Source organism: Mya arenaria, chromosome 9 (assembly GCF_026914265.1).
Source record: "Mya arenaria isolate MELC-2E11 chromosome 9, ASM2691426v1".
NCBI classification, from domain to species: domain Eukaryota; kingdom Metazoa; phylum Mollusca; class Bivalvia; order Myida; family Myidae; genus Mya; species Mya arenaria.
The window spans coordinates 63284758-63300916 of NC_069130.1; the positions used below are offsets into that span (position 1 = coordinate 63284758).

At 35.1% G+C, this 16159-nt stretch overlaps 1 protein-coding gene across 1 annotated transcript; it reads left to right on the forward strand.

Moving 5' to 3' along the window:
* The first annotated feature begins 471 nt into the window (after positions 1-471).
* LOC128203780 (mitochondrial ribonuclease P protein 1 homolog) lies at positions 472-9195 on the forward strand. Its single transcript, XM_052905319.1, has 5 exons — positions 472-563; positions 2701-3196; positions 5683-6347; positions 6835-6942; positions 7229-9195. Exons 2-5 carry the CDS (start codon positions 2720-2722, stop codon positions 7329-7331), a joined length of 1353 nt encoding a protein of 450 aa, XP_052761279.1. The 5' UTR covers positions 472-563; positions 2701-2719; the 3' UTR covers positions 7332-9195.
* Positions 9196-16159: the final 6964 nt, after the last annotated feature.

Consider the following 16159-nt stretch of genomic DNA (forward strand, 5'->3'; position numbering starts at 1 on the left):
CTTTTGACAATTTTCGTTTTTTTTCTTGCAATTGTATCATCTGGTGACTAGCCCTTTTAAAGTTAGGAACTTCCAGACCATCTTCAAGTTTAATTCCTATTGTAGTCGTACGCTTAATTTTATCTCTTTTTTCATTCCAAATGAAATTAAATATTAAAGAGTTAACCGTGTTAATTACATGATTGGGAGTCAAAATAGTTTGCCTAGATATGTAAGTTTTGGCAGCACCAATGATTTTATAACAGTAATTTTGTAATTTACATTGCTTTCAATATTATTTTAGAAAACATGATCTTATTTTGAAACGATCAAATCCATGTTGGCTAAGGGCAATATAACATATTTAATTCATTACTTAGCACCAAAATAAGCTTTGTTTCTTTTAATGATAAAGATTGCAATTTTGACTAGCTATCCTACCATAAGATATTTTTTCGCTATTTTCCAGTCTTCTACGAGATCTACCAGCAACGGCACATTAAACGATAAATTGTTGTGTGCTACCCAATTGAAAATTGTAGTGTGCTGGTCACAGAAGATACACGTTAAATTGGTTTATTTTGGTAGGAATTAGATAGTTTGTCGTTGACTTTAAAGATGTTTTCTTTTTATTTCAGTAGTTCGATGCCCATGTAAATTTTAGCCGCAGAAGTTGATTACTTTTGCTACATGTACTAAAGAGTCGCGAAAACATATGACCCGAAGGTCACAAAACATATACATATATAATATAATTATATGAGGGGTTCTAAAATTCAGGATTACCGATTATAATAGCTTAAGAGCTTTAATTTCAGACTATAATAAAGACAGACATAGAAAACTATGTCATTCAATGATCAGTCCGAAGTCGTGAGCAACCCCATTTGACCCCTAGTCCAAATAATTGTACGTTGACGGATTTTTTTTTAGATTTTTGATATGGCAAATCCTTCACGTACAAATTGTTTAGTATCAAAAGTGGGTAGTTGTTCCGATCAGGATTCCGGGTTAAAGCATATAGCATCTATAAAATAACATAAAAACAAGAAATATTACCAGATAATGTTATTTTATATTAGTTTTGTACACAAAAATTAAATATCCAACTTATAATAATGAGTTTGACGGCTTTTCTTCATTTCATTCTGTCAAAACATAACGATATATACATGAAGGGCACCTGCAAGGCTTTAGGGCACAGTTTTAAATCGCTCGGAACATTTCGACCATTGGCCGAGTTGTTACGATTATATAACGAGGTCTATCTCGAAGCTTTGTCGGAGGAGGCCGAGTTATTACGATCGTATCGAGTTGTTCCCCTTCGCATAATTGTTGTCTGTGTCAGTCAACTTTCGTTTTATTGGAAAGGTAAACAACTTGTTTTAATGCATTAAATGTTTGTTCAGTGCAAAATAACATTTCACTTACATGGTAAAATATGAATATAACTCTTTATGATCAATTTCAACCATAAAATATTTCACTTAAAACAATTTCAATATTTTTTAAACCCCCCCGTTTTTTGCACATTCCCGTTTAGACGTTAGGGATTGGAAGAATCCCGTATAACACGTCTATTATTTTAGACTAATTTGACCCCCATCCCCTGGGCGTGCCGATACCCCATGTGAAAGTTTGTGTACAAAATGAAAAATAAACATTAAACAATAAATAATAATAGAAGTTAGTAAGAGTGTCAGGAAGAATTTCAACTTTTGATTGCATAGTAATCATATAGTTAATTTGTAGTACCCTCTTTATGAAGATCTAAAAGAAAGTACGCGAAAAAACGATTTGTCGGAAACTGTTTTCCGCCAGAAACTGCTTCTCAACCAGTACAAAAAAAAAAGTGAAAAAAATATTATCATGACTAAAATGATTTGAACATGATCACTTTTCACCAAAGACTTCATATTAACCAAAAATTCCACACCAAAACAAGCATACAGGATATTTGTTTATTTCAGTATAAGATCATATATTATTTCACGATTGTCATGGAAAATATTATTGTGATCCCACTTTTTCCAGATCCAAATTTACCCAAATCATCACATTGGAACCCTCTTTCAAGTCGGGACTACAATAATATTTTCTGTGGCGCTCGTGAAATAAAATGTGATCTATTTAATATACCAGTAGATAACCTGAAAACAGTCTTGTCCAATCAATTCCTTTTCCAATCATCACCAAATTGGTCAGAATCTTAATGGAAATTAAGTAAGAATTAATATCTCAGCCAAGTTTGATAACCAGCCTTTTTGTTCAAGTCCAGTGAGAGTTTGCCCTTTATTTTTAGAAATTATCTAGAATAAGCCTTTGTCCAATGATTCGCAAAATTAAGTCAGAAAGTGTATGGGTACAATATATCAGACAAGTTTGATACCACCCATAATGCTTTAATCACTAGAGAGTTAACACCATTCAGATGTAGAAGTTACCTTATACGGTTGGCTGATCAGTTACTGTAGAAGCTTTTGTTTAATCGTTAACAAATTTGTTCAGAATGTGTATAGAAATAATATCACATTCAGGTATGATGTCCAGCCAAGTAGCTTATGCATTCCTGAGTTATGGCCCTTGAATTGGCAAACACTTAAAAAAAAATGGCAAATAGGCTTATATTGCGATAGATGGCACTCTTGTTTTCTCTATTTATAACTCAAAATAGGTTTTGTGTGTGGACAGCTCAATCATTACTTTCTTTGCCTATTTCAGGTGGCAAGATCGAGGCAATATGTATCAAGCAGGGCTCATCTGTCGAGGAATATTTTCTACAAATAAAACATGTTTGTCCAAAAGCTTAAAGACCTTTTTAAGAAGAAGACAATTCTGTAGCAGTGCTGATGTCACTAGCATCACTGGAAACACTCTGAACAACGCTGTAGATAACCACAGCAACACTGCTGACAGAACTAACAGTTCTTCAGACAGCCTTAACAATTCTACAGATAGGCTAAATAGTACTGCCATTGACCAAAACAGTGCTGCAGATAGTCAAATTAGTTCCAGAAATAGTGCTAATGAAAGAGACAATGGCAACATATCAGATATCGACAATGATGTTATACCTTTGTACCAATACAAAGGAAATATAAGACAATATAAACTGGAAAAAGCGAAAGAGTTTATGGATAACTTGAGCCCTGAATTGATGGAGAAGAAAGTGAAAATTGAAGCAATGATAGAAGGAATGACTATATCAAATGCTCTGGTAGGCCATATAAATATATCTTACATGAACACTTGGCTGTTTTATATGAAACAAATACTCTAGGACTCTAAGAGTTATTATTATACCCCGACAAACGAAGTTTGAAGGGGGTATGTAGGAGTCACTCTGTGGTTGGTCGGTCGGTCTGTTGCAATTTACCTTGTCCGGTGCATAACTAAAAAACTACAGGATGGAATTGGATGAAATTCATACAATGGTAGAGCATAATGAGAGGAAGTGCAGTGTACAATAACCATAACTCTATTCTTGCCTATTACTGAGTTATTGCCCTTTGTTACTTTTTTTTTGTCCGGAGTATAACTTGAAAATTACTGGATGGAATTGATTGGAACTTCATACAATGGTAAAGCACAATGGGAGGAAGTGCAGTGTTTAAGAACCATAACTCTACTTTAGATAATTACTGAGTTATTGCCCTTTATTTGTTTGTTTTGCCGTCATTTTTTTCCAGACATTAACTTGCAAACTACTTGATGGAATTTATTAAAACTAAATACAATGGTAAAGCAAATAGAGAGGAAGTGCAGTGCACAAGAACCATAACTCTATTTCAGCTAATTACAGAGTTACTGCCCTTTGTTACTTTTCTTGTCTGGAGCATAACTTGAAAACTATTGGATGAAATGTAATAAAAATTCATACAGTGATAGATCATAATGAGAGGAAGTGCAGTGTACAGGAACTGCAATTCTAATTCAGCCAATAACAGAGTTACTGCCCTTTGTTACTTTTTCTTGTCCGGAGCATAACTTGAAAACTGTTGGATGGGATTTAATAAAAAATCATACAGTGATAGATCATAATGAGAGGAAGTGCAGTGTACAGGAACTGCAATTCTATTTCAGCCAATTACAGAGTTACTGCCCTTTGTCACTTTTTCTTGTCCGGAGCATAACTTGAAAACTATTGGATGGAATTTAATAAAACTTCATACAGTGATAGATCATAATAAGAGGAAGTGCAGTGTACAGGAACCACAATTCTACTTCAGCCAATTACAGAGTTATTGCCCTTTGTTACTTACTTCTTGTCCGGAGCATAACTTGAAAACTACCGGATGGAATGTAATAAAACTTTATACAATGGTACAGCACAATGAGAAGGAGTTCAGTGTACATGAATCATTACACTATTGTAGCAAATTACAGAGTTATTGCCTTTTTCTTTTCTTTTTTTTGTCACACTTTTGTCCGCACAGTAACTTGAAAAGTACTAGATGGAATTTCATAAAACTTCATACAATGATAAATCATAATGAGAGGCGGCGTTTGGGGGTATTAATCACCTTCAGTGATAGCTCTAGTTTCAAAATAATTTCACACAAATGATCCTAAGGTGTCCTTCTTCTCTCTCTCAGAAACCTTTGGCCCAATTTAAAAAAAAAAATCATAGAAATGTTCTTAAGGTGACCCTCTATTAAAGTGTTCACCCCATTTCAAATCATAAATAAACATGGCCGTCAGTGGTTCAGAAACATTTTGTTATACATCTGTATGGAAAGTCTTTCAAAACCATTGACCTGATTTCAAACTAATTTCACAGAAATGTTCCTACAGTGACTTTTCTATCAAAATTTTGTTTCACCTGCTTGGGGTGAGCGTTTGGGCTGGTGGCATCCAGTATGTTGTCTAATCACTAACTTTAATACCTTTTGTCCAATAATGACTGTATTTGATCAGAATGTGTATGGGCATATCTTGGACCAGCCATATCTCTCTTGTCACTCAAGAATAACAGCCCTTTAATTATAGAAATTACCTAAAAAAGGCCTTGTCTAATAAACAACTTTATAAGCCTTTGTCCGATCAACACCAGATTTGGTCATAATGGTTATTGGCCTAAAACTAGCCAAATCACTTTAGTCACCGAAGAGTTATTGTCCTTTCATAATAGAAATGTCTAGAGCACCATTAAAGTTTTACTCAGGTTAGCAATATAGGACCATCTTGGCCGTCTTGTTAATTAAGCAGTAGCACATGTATTGTCAGGTTATAGTACTGCTACTACAGAGTATTATCAGCTGCGAATGGAAGGCAGTCAAAAGATAATTGATCTTACCATTACACTTAAAGATGCACTCTTACTCCCAGACAAGATGTACCACAATTACCGGTAATAAAGTCATTTTAATTTACCCAAAAGAATGAATTAATATCGAAAACAGTGATTCTATGAAGGATGCTGTATTTAATTTGAAAGAAATATGCAGAAAACACGGCATTTCTAACTAATGAGATGATAGTTAATCACTTTTAGCACTCACCAATCATTTAATATTTTTGCGTTTCAGCTATTAAATACATGGTCACAATCTTGTCATCAGTTATTAATAGTTTCCATAAATGCATTTTAACATTTAGTTGTAAAAAGTTTATCAGTCAAAATTTATGTTTGTTAGACATGTATTTGTATTGATTTCAAATACGAGTGTTAGTTTAAATGAGAAATAACATTCTCAATTACAGGTGCCAGATAAAATTGACCTTGTTGACTGGCAACATTTGCTTGGAATGAACCCCAATTACAATAGAATATTAAAGTACTGTAAATACTTATTTTTGAATGAAAAGTCCAAAGAAAGTAAAACAAAAAAGAAGATAGAGAGGAGAGAAGAAATGAAAGAAAAGGATCCGATGTCTCTGGATTTCGACCAGTATTGCTTACCCTCCTTTGAGAGAACTATGTTCATGAGGAATTGGAGACGTCTTAGATGCTTAACAAGTAATATCCCAGTAATACTTGACTTCAATTATCCTGATGTCACTATTCGTGAAAAGGTGCAGGCCGTGAAACAGCTGCAACACGTCTTTCATGTTAACTATGAACACCCTCAACCATGTCATCTTCACATGACAAGTGTGATGGATAACGATTCTTTGAAGCAGCACCTGGAGGTGAAGGGGGACACCTTGTGTGGAACCATCCACAAGAAACCCTTCTGGGAGGTGTTTCCAAAGGACAATTTAGTATACCTGACTCCAGATGGTCCTGAGTTAAATAATTTTACGGGAGATGAGATTTTTATCGTTGGAGCCCTGGTGGACATCCATGATCAGTCTGCAATGTCGTACATTAAGGCAAAAAAGCTTGGAATCCGATGTGCTGCTCTTCCCATGAATAATCACTTGTAGTAAGTAATCATGGATACATTTATTGCTTGTCAGCTGACTTCCAGTTTTGGTAGAATGTATTTTTATTATAAATAAAGAACTGAGTAGTTGTCTGTAGTATCATTGTTAGCAATCATCAATTCACTATTGGCAATTATGCTTACAATGGTGACACCACTAGATTCTGCGGAAGTTGATGTGTCCACTGTTTGTACCGCAAATTAAAGTATAAAACAAATTTATAGATATATAGTTATATGCACTGATGAAGCAAGTCTTACAACCATAACTCTTGCTTAAATGTTGGTAGAGTTATGCCACTTTATTGGGAATTGCTGACCTGCTTTGACATTTAGAGTTGGTAATTGCTTGTAGTGCTTTTGTTAAAATTAAAAGTAAATCCTTTTTTACCATTTTACTTTTCATTCCAACATTTGGAGTTGGTATCACCTTATCATTCAGTGCTTTGGTTAAAAGTAGAAATACAAACTTGTTTTACCATTTTAGCCTACACACGAATGCTACCAAACGGCTCCCACTAAACCATGTAGTCCAGATCATGCTGGACTTTATGCTGCACCATGACTGGCCTCGAGCATTCAAGACACTCTCCAGGTACTGGTAGTTAAAATTGTTATAAGCTGCAAAGTTTTAAAATAATTTCACAGAAATGTTACTTTGGTTACTCCATTCCTTCAAGCCGTGTGGCTTCTTAACAAGTCTAAATGGTTAAGAGAAGTCATTTGGGTATAGATACAAAAAAGTAAGTTAACAATTCTAAAACTTACTGGAAAGTTGAAATTATATTATAAAGCAACTTTACATTTATACCCCTATACTCTATCAACCTATGGTTTCACAATCATTGTAAAATGATTAATGTTAAGTTCTTATTCTCCAGCTACAAGTGCGTCCCAAAGACAGAGGAGGGCTGGAGACAGAAACAGAAACAATTGAAACACTTAAGGCTATCAAACAGGAACTTTACAAGGGAAATGAAGTGATAAGAGCACCACATCTTGGACCCAAGATCTGTATCAGGATACAAGAGAATTCAAGAAATGTAAAAGGAAATATTCACAATTAAAATAGAACATCAACAGACTATCTGGTTATAGAGAATGCATTTATAATTATTGAAAAACTGGCTTTAGATTTTCACCTACGAGACATGTGATATATATATATATATATATATATATATATATATATATATATATATATTCAACACGATATCTCACCATAGAGAATGTTATATACATGAACCTTCAGCATGATATCTCACCATAAGGAATGTGATATACCGGTACATTCAGCATGGTATCTCACCATAAGGATGTGATATACATTCAGCATGATAGATATATATTCAGCATGGTTTCTCACCACAGAGAATGTGATATACATACAGCATGTTATCTCACCATAGAGAATGTGATATACGTTCAGCATGGTATCTCACCAGAAAAAAATGTGATATACATTCAGCATGATATCTCACTATAGACAAAGTGATATACATCATGCAAGATAGCTCAACACAGAGAATGTGATATACCGGGTACATTCAGAATGTTATCTAAACATAGAGAATGTGATATACATTCAGCAAGAAAGCTCAGCACTTAGAATGTGATATACATTCAGTATACTATCTAAACAAAGAGAATGTGATATACAATCAGCATGATATCTAACAGAAGAGAATGTAAAATACAGGCAGCATGATACCTCACCATTTTCAAACAATAAAGAGACTATTCAAATGCTTAGATTCTATAATGGGATTTTATTTGCATGCAATCAAAATAGATATTGTTTGCTGCATTTGATATAATTGTTTGAGGATCAAAGTTATTTATTAAAGAAGAAACATTTAATCCAGTAAACAACATGGTCACCAGGGCTAAAATTTTATAAACGTTTCTTTTCCAACCACTTGTCTCGGAGTTTTAATATTAAGAGTGTACCTGTAACATCTGCTAGGGTTCCACAACCAAATTTGTTTTTTGAGGAGTAAAATTCCAAGACGGCGTAACTGTAACTATACATTGCTGGAATGGTTTCCTTGACGCCGCTATAGTTTTAAGGGCAACACAAAACTTCTGAATTGGAAAGTGGTGTATAGAAGTTTCATGACTGACTTTTTAATAGTTACATACTGCATGACTGTTAACAGTTATTTAAAACCATACAAGACATACACAATACTTTAATGCATGGTATGACACCAATGCTTGGATAACTTATACATGTACCAAATCCCCAGAAATTTAGAATGCCCACGCCTGACTCCTGAAATTAGAACCGAAGCGTAAGTCTTTACATACCTGAGCTTATCTTTACTTTGATTAGCTTAAAGTGATTGAACTTTATATAAACCAATGCAGAATCTTTGAACCCTGATTATTTGGTTGATTATGTTTTAACTTGCCAATCTTTTTTTCGAATCATTTGTTTCAATCATAAGGCAAAGTAGCCTGAGGAAAATGTATAAAAGAGCGATCCATATAAGCTCTACGACACCGATTGAACATATAGCCGGCACGTTACAATTGTAATGTTATTAAATTTATTGTTTTAATGTTGAAAACAATAAAAAAGTAAAAATAATTCTTATGATTTCATGAGAAAAAGCATGCATACATGTCACAGTGATAGCAAACTTATCTCTTCAACTTTGTAGACTGGGATAGCTGCAAATAGTTTACACCTTGCGTAATTGGATGTATGGGGAAAATATCTGAATGAAGCACTTTATATTATAACATTTCTTTTTCATATTTTATAAGTGTTTGGATAATTCAAAGTTGTTTTAATGTTTACTGCCTAATAAATACCATGCATCAATAAATAAACAAGAAAACACCTTTGGGAAAGTGACTTTCTAAGTAGACAGATACTGGAGCTTCTCAAGTACAGTGCATTCATGATCATTGTTTTAAAAATATACAAACCGTACATAAGACACTCATGCATTGTTAGTAGAACATATAATATGCATTCAATGTGTTCATGTCATGCACATCAGTCATGGCAAGCTCAGTGACACAATGCTGGTCCCTCATGCAAGAGACCGGAGTTCAACCAGTGTTTTTCCTTCAAACAACGACTACCATAATGAGAGTCATTACCAACTGCATAGTGGGTATTTTTTTCCCAATCCAAGCAAACGAAAATCCCAATTGGAAGGTCAAAAGATGACCTAAGATGTGTTTTTTTCGCCTTCTAAAGATAACATTTTACCGTTTTTTACTAGCAAAGTCGAGTATTCATGCTGGAGACTGGCTCACTTAACATCGTTCTACCTCATGTAGCATTGACAATAGCACCAGTCTGTCTTCATCCAGAAAACATACAACTTTTCTGTCCATGCCATTCCTCTCAAGGAATTGTCTTTTTGGCCTTTTCTCATTTTTAAGTAGACTTTGAATCAAACGGCATGACAAACTTTTGCCTGTATCTCGCTGATTGTGTATGTCACATGCCGATGTTCTTTTTCGTTTTTCACATACAAACGCGTATATTTTCCATTCTTTGTTTAAAAACAACTGTCCTTCTGTTTTGTTGAAATAAATGGAAAACAAAGTTTGAAGAAGTTTCATTTATCTGTTTTCTCAAGCTCTGGTGTTTGGAAATTTGAACAATGGGGTATTTAGCATTTCTGACATAAATTTTCAGTTAATGCAAGTAATTCTACAACTTACATGCTGATATCCCATTTAATGAAGTTTCGAAGTATTTTGCATCATCTGCGATATGAATTATTGCATGAATGTTGTTTGAAGCAAAGGCACAAAGTATCTCAGAATTTGGCTTGCATATTCAATATAGAAATTTCTTATGTCATCATTAGATGATAGGAAGGTTGAGACTGCCGCAGCCAGAGATAAAAAAAATGGTCATACACTTCTTTCGACACAACAGGGCGCAGAACTAGTGGCCCCTTGTATAGCAAGAACTGCCTAAACACAGAAGCTTTCCATCTGTTCATGTCTAACCATGGTTGACAAGCAAATTCTGTGGGTATCTTTCCATTCAAATAGTTCAATTTCTCAAACACTCGACTCAGTTGCTGCTGTGAAAATTTACATTCTTTAGGTCCTTAAAAAACATTAAAATTCTTTTCACAACACCTAGACACACCAATTGCATGTAGTTTAAAGGGCTCGATTTTATACACAATGTATTTGCATTCATTAGAGGTGAACGCGTAACCTGATGTTCAGGGTATAGAGTTTCTGCAAATCTTTCATCCGTGTGTAATTCATGTAATTTTTTATCTTCCTCGGGGATGTTGTACACTACACGCCCATTCCACTCTACTTTTACAATACACCGTTCACAATATGCAGTGTGATCTCATTAAAATTTTAGAAATGACCTAGCAGGTGCATCGCAAAAAAATGCTTTCACCTTAATTTCCATGTTACCCGGCCATTTTACATTCAATCACTTGTCACATAAATCTGTAAATACTGTTAAAAATTCAGACAGATATACATTCACTGAATTTAGCTTTGACCGTCCATAAAAGACTGACACAATAAATGGTTCAAAATCACCAGTGCTGCACAAAACAGGCAAGAGTTGCAGACTATTAGACTTGTACAAAGGCACTTCATCAATCCTAAACATTATTTTTATACATGATCAGTCACAAAATCTGAATAATGTGCAAAGTTTAATTAAACCACCCTCTATGCCAAAATATTTGTAAACACCTCCACACCTCTCTTCACTTTCAACATGCCGTGGTGTGTTCATCAATGTTCAGGCATCCTTTGGCAGTCGATGACCTTGTTTTCTGAGATTTCATTCACTCCAGACAGTGTACATTTCTTTTTCGCCGCCCAAGCTGCAAGAATAAAAAATAAAAGTCTATTTTAGCTCCCAGATTATGCGTTGTACCTAACAATGACAAGAAATGGAACATGTTCTGGTTCTGGATAGAGAAGAGTTATTACTTTATCTGAAGTCTACCAACACTGGGCGTCGATCAGCGGCCAGAAGTATCGGTTGTTGCAGACCTAGTGCATGACTTGATTTTTAGCTCACCAGAGCACAAAGTGCTCAAGGTGAGCTTTTGTGATCAGTCTCTGTCCGTCGTACGTCTGTCAGTCCGTCAACAATTGCTTAAAAAACATCTCTGAAACTACCTGGCCAAATTCAATGAAACTTCACAGGAAGCCTCCTTGGGTGTCCCTCTACAAAAATACAACAAGCGATCACGATTGATTAACAACAACAGCAACAAAATGGCGGACTCCTGTTTTGGATTAAAAAAACATCTCCTCTAAAACTACCTGTCCAAATTCAATTAAACTTTACAGGAAGCTTCCTTGAGTGATCCTCTACAGAAATACAATAAGGGGGCACGATTGATCAACAACAACAAAATGGCCGACTTCCTGTTTTGCTTTAAAAACATCTCCTCTGAAACTACCAGTCCAAATTCAATGAAACTTTACAGGGAGCTTCCTTTGTTGACTCTCTACAAAATACAACAAGGGTCATGATTGATCAACAACAACAGCAACAACAACAAAATGGCTGACTTCCTGTTTTGCTTTAAGAAACCATCTCCTCTGAAACTACCAATCCAAATTCAATGAAACTTTTCTTGAAGCTTTCTTGGGTGACCCTCTACAAAAATACAACAAGGGAACACGATTGATCAACAACAACAACAAAATGACCAACTTCCTGTTTTGCTTTAAAAAAACATCTCCTCTTAAACTACCAGTCCAAATTAAATGAAACTTTACAGAAAACTTCCTTGGGTAACTGTCTACAAAATTACAAGGAGTCACGATTGATCAACTACAACAACAATCTGGCCAACTTCCTGTTTTGCTTTAAAAAACCCCATCTCATCTGAAACTACAGGGCCAAATTCACTGAAACTTTGCAGGAAGCTTCATCGCATGACCCTCTACAAAAATACAACAAGGCATTGAGATTGATCAACAACAACAACAAAATGGCCGACTTATTGTTTTGATTTAAAAAAAAAATCTCTGAAACTACCAGGCCAAATTTAATGAAAATTTACAGGTAGCTTCATTGCATGACCTTTTACAAATATAAAACAAGGCATCGTCAGCAGTAAAGATATGTTTAAATTGCAACATTTTTATTAAAGCTTTATCACAGAGTTGTTGCCCTTGCCTAGGTGAGCATTTTGGGGCATCATGGCTCTCTTGTTTAAAGTGCATGCATTAGCTACTCGTAGTTTGCAGTTTTGAGTGTAGCTTGCATTAACATATGGCACCTGTCATCATTAATTAAATACTTAAAATGCGTGTAATGTTTCAATGCATGGTTCCCCAGTCAAAAAAATACAACACACATGGAAGTACTTAGCCTAACGTCCAGGTCATTCTCGTCAACAATACTAGTATGCCAGGAGATGGCAACTCGTCATATGAGCCCATCGCATATTTACCGATCAAAGATTTATCTCCGCATGTAGCTTTCAGTAGCTAACACTAAAATATACACCAAATTCAATATCAAATCATTTTAATGTAAACGTATAAATGTTACCAGCGAATATCTTCATTTTATATTTTTATGTATGCTTCCATGTATGTTTGGAAACAGATGTATAGCGGTGAACATTAGTTATTGTTTTTATTAAAACTAATAAAAGCAACTTTGTTGCTGGACTTCAAAGATGGAAGTATGGGCCCCGAGCCCAATGGTGTGTTGGTCACCTGCCACGACTCCAGATTTCAGATTCGAACTTCGCATTAAAATTCGACAGGAATCACAACTTCTCCTGTGAACATCTTTTCTTAGAACAAAACGCATGACCTAGCTGATACTGGTGACGTATGTTGAGATAATGACGACATGCTCTTTGTATTTCTTGGTCTTATATTCCTCTAACACCGTCTGTTTCGTTCCCCGTTTTTCCTCTTTAGCAGTCATCGAAACCATGCGATCTCTTGTTGATCTCTGTCGCATACTATCTTCTCCATCAATACATAGTGGTCATTTGTTTAATAATATCTGCAACATAACTTGTGCTGACTTTGAAGGCCAAATTTCATGTAGTTTGCACAAGCATGTTCTGCGATCTTTCTAGATCGGTTTAATCATCCAGAATGGGCGTAATTTACAGAACAGCGTGAAGGACATCTTGCTTCCGTCTGAAGCAATTTCCTTGACGAGTGTTTCAAGTCATCAGGGAGGAGCCTCACTTGCTTTTTTCCTTCAAGGCAGGTTCAGTTTCCTGATTTAAGCTGGACGTGTATTTCGGTCCTTGTTTGTCATATGCATGCGAGACATTCCTAGAAGTGTACGGCAAAATGCCCCGCCCAGACCATTTATTTTCATAATCTGCTTGCTACAAATTGATGCAAACGAATATTCGATCAAACGTTTGGTATTCGAATGTCAAAATCCAGTGTGGACATACCACGTGGTTTGTGACGTCACATTTAGTTATAACGTGAAGTAAAATACCGCTCGACTCAAAAAGGATTATAGCTGTAAGTGTGTTATTTTTATATCAATTTTTATAAAACCTAAGGCTAAGCGGAAAAATGTCCACTACACTCGGTTACTAAGCGGCATGTTGAGTAATTTATAGTTTTTTCAAAAATCGTGGGCAAATGCTGAAAATGGACAAAATATTGTTTGTTATGACGAGAAGCAAATTACGTTTCTGGTCCAAAAAGTTGTTTATATATATATTCACCATGTTTGCCTTAAAACGGAAGTCTCGGAATGCATATTCTATCCTCAGGATATATACATACCTACAAACAAGGCATACAGTATATAGAAATATCAAATGTTTGTATTTTGTTATGACGAAAAGCAAAACCTATTTGGTTATGACGAAAAGCAGTTTTTAGGAACAATTGCCGACCTCTCTCCATCTTGCAATGAGCCCACTTTGAACCTGTTTTGCAATGAGTACCGGTTATGTTTTACAGCAATTAAAAGACATATACATATATGACAACTAAATGTCACTGCTAAGTATGTCACTCAATTTATTGATCAGAAAACTTCATGATTCCAACAACACGTTGCATGTTTTTCATAAGCGTGTCTGGTATTTTTTGACAAAAATGGAGTTTATGTGTCGTCAGTAGGTTAGAAGTGCAACTTGATTAAATGCATATTGATAGACATATGTTAAAGTGGATAAATAGTGATAAACCTTGATGTCGAACAACTGAAGCAAAACCATGTTTATCGGCACAATAAAGAGGGTCAATGATTTAATCAAACAAAATGTTTTCTTTTTTCAGAATAATGCGGCCTCCCCTTGCCGTGGGGAAGCGCGGCAGGCGGGCAAAGAAAAAACAGGGGGGGGGGGTGTAATTTCGTTTCATGCAAACATTAAATGAGAAAAATGTTTCATGGCAAACAAAATGGCGGATTGAGAATGCAAAGTACTGATCCAGGAACCAACTTTTGCCTGGTAAGTGGACTTTTTCTTTAAATTTTGAAAAATGTATGCGTCCAGTATGTGGCGAAAAACATATTCTTCGATCGACATCTTAGTTAGGTATCATGACTTTAAAGATAAAAAGTTATTGAAAAGATTGTGGCGTAGGAGGCAATGTTTACAAATAAACGTGTTGATTTTATCCACAAGTTTTCGTATTTTCTCGGCAAGTATGGCATATCGATGCATGTTGTAACTGTGCTTGCATGTATATATTCCTATTTTCAAAACTTGGTTATTGCTCGGTTGTACACGTTTCCTGGCCGATTTTTTGTTCCTTAACCCCCATTTTGTTTATTGCAAGCACATTATCCACATTTTGGTGAATTGTAAACAAACTTCTGCACAATTGTTTAGCCTGGAGAGGATACGTTTTTAGTTCTGAGAATCGCTAATGATCACGAGTCTTTCAGTTTGTAATGTGATGTGTATCATAATTTGAAGACAATGACTTTTTTTCATTTCCGAAACGAACTTGAGCCCAGAAAAGTGTATCCATCGAAATACCACGTGAACAGAAGCATGAAAAATTAATTTCACGTGAATGTGAGAAAAAGTGCAGTGAGTCGCGGAGAGCGAAATAATGGAAATTCAGTCAGTACAGGGGTTCACGGGTATGTGACAATTAAAATAAATGCTGAAAGCGACGAATTAGATGAAGACATAGGACTACAAGCTGCTTCGCCAGAAAATACCCAAGAAACTGACACATTGGAAAACCTTAGTGCCACAATAGAGTGTTTAAAGGCCTTGTTTAAGCCATCTATAAGTGTGCTCCCCCATCCGTGTATAGTAAACAACTTCTGTGTTTTGATCTTTATCTGTATTGCTGTCTGCTGTCTATCAGTTCTCAGATCTGAGTGACCTAGATGTTTTATTATAGGAATGAACAAATTATCTTGTCTTATAGTTTTATTGTGTGTTTTTTTTTTACTTTTTCAAATTATAATGCAACTATTATTATTATTATTATTATTATTATTATTATTATTATTATTATTATTATTACAATGCTTTAGAATAAGAATAAGAGTAATGTTATATTTTATACATGTATATAAAAGCCCATTAATATGATTTAACCATGATGGTTCACAATTTGTATATTACAATGGTGGCCATGTATTTAAAATCGGTATTCGGATATTCGAAACAAATGTTGAATAAATAGAATAAAAAACTTTTGCCTACAATTCTATTGTTGTGTATATATATATATATATGTGTGTGTTTGTAGTGGAGGTAGACGTATCATGCAGGCGCGTAGCCAGGCATACTCCCATACTCCCGGGAGTATTTCGATTTTGAAAAATGAAAATTTCAAATGGCCTAAAAATGATGTAAAACTTGAACCCTAAAGGG

Bases quoted from the DNA above. Each gene is read 5' to 3' on its own strand.
- LOC128203780 (XM_052905319.1), top strand. From the start codon at position 2,720: ATGTATCAAGCAGGGCTCATCTGTCGAGGAATATTTTCTACAAATAAA. The intron at 6,348-6,834 runs GTAAGTAATCAT...TTACCATTTTAG, and splicing joins CCCATGAATAATCACTTGTA to CCTACACACGAATGCTACCA. The intron at 6,943-7,228 runs GTACTGGTAGTT...CTTATTCTCCAG, and splicing joins GCATTCAAGACACTCTCCAG to CTACAAGTGCGTCCCAAAGA.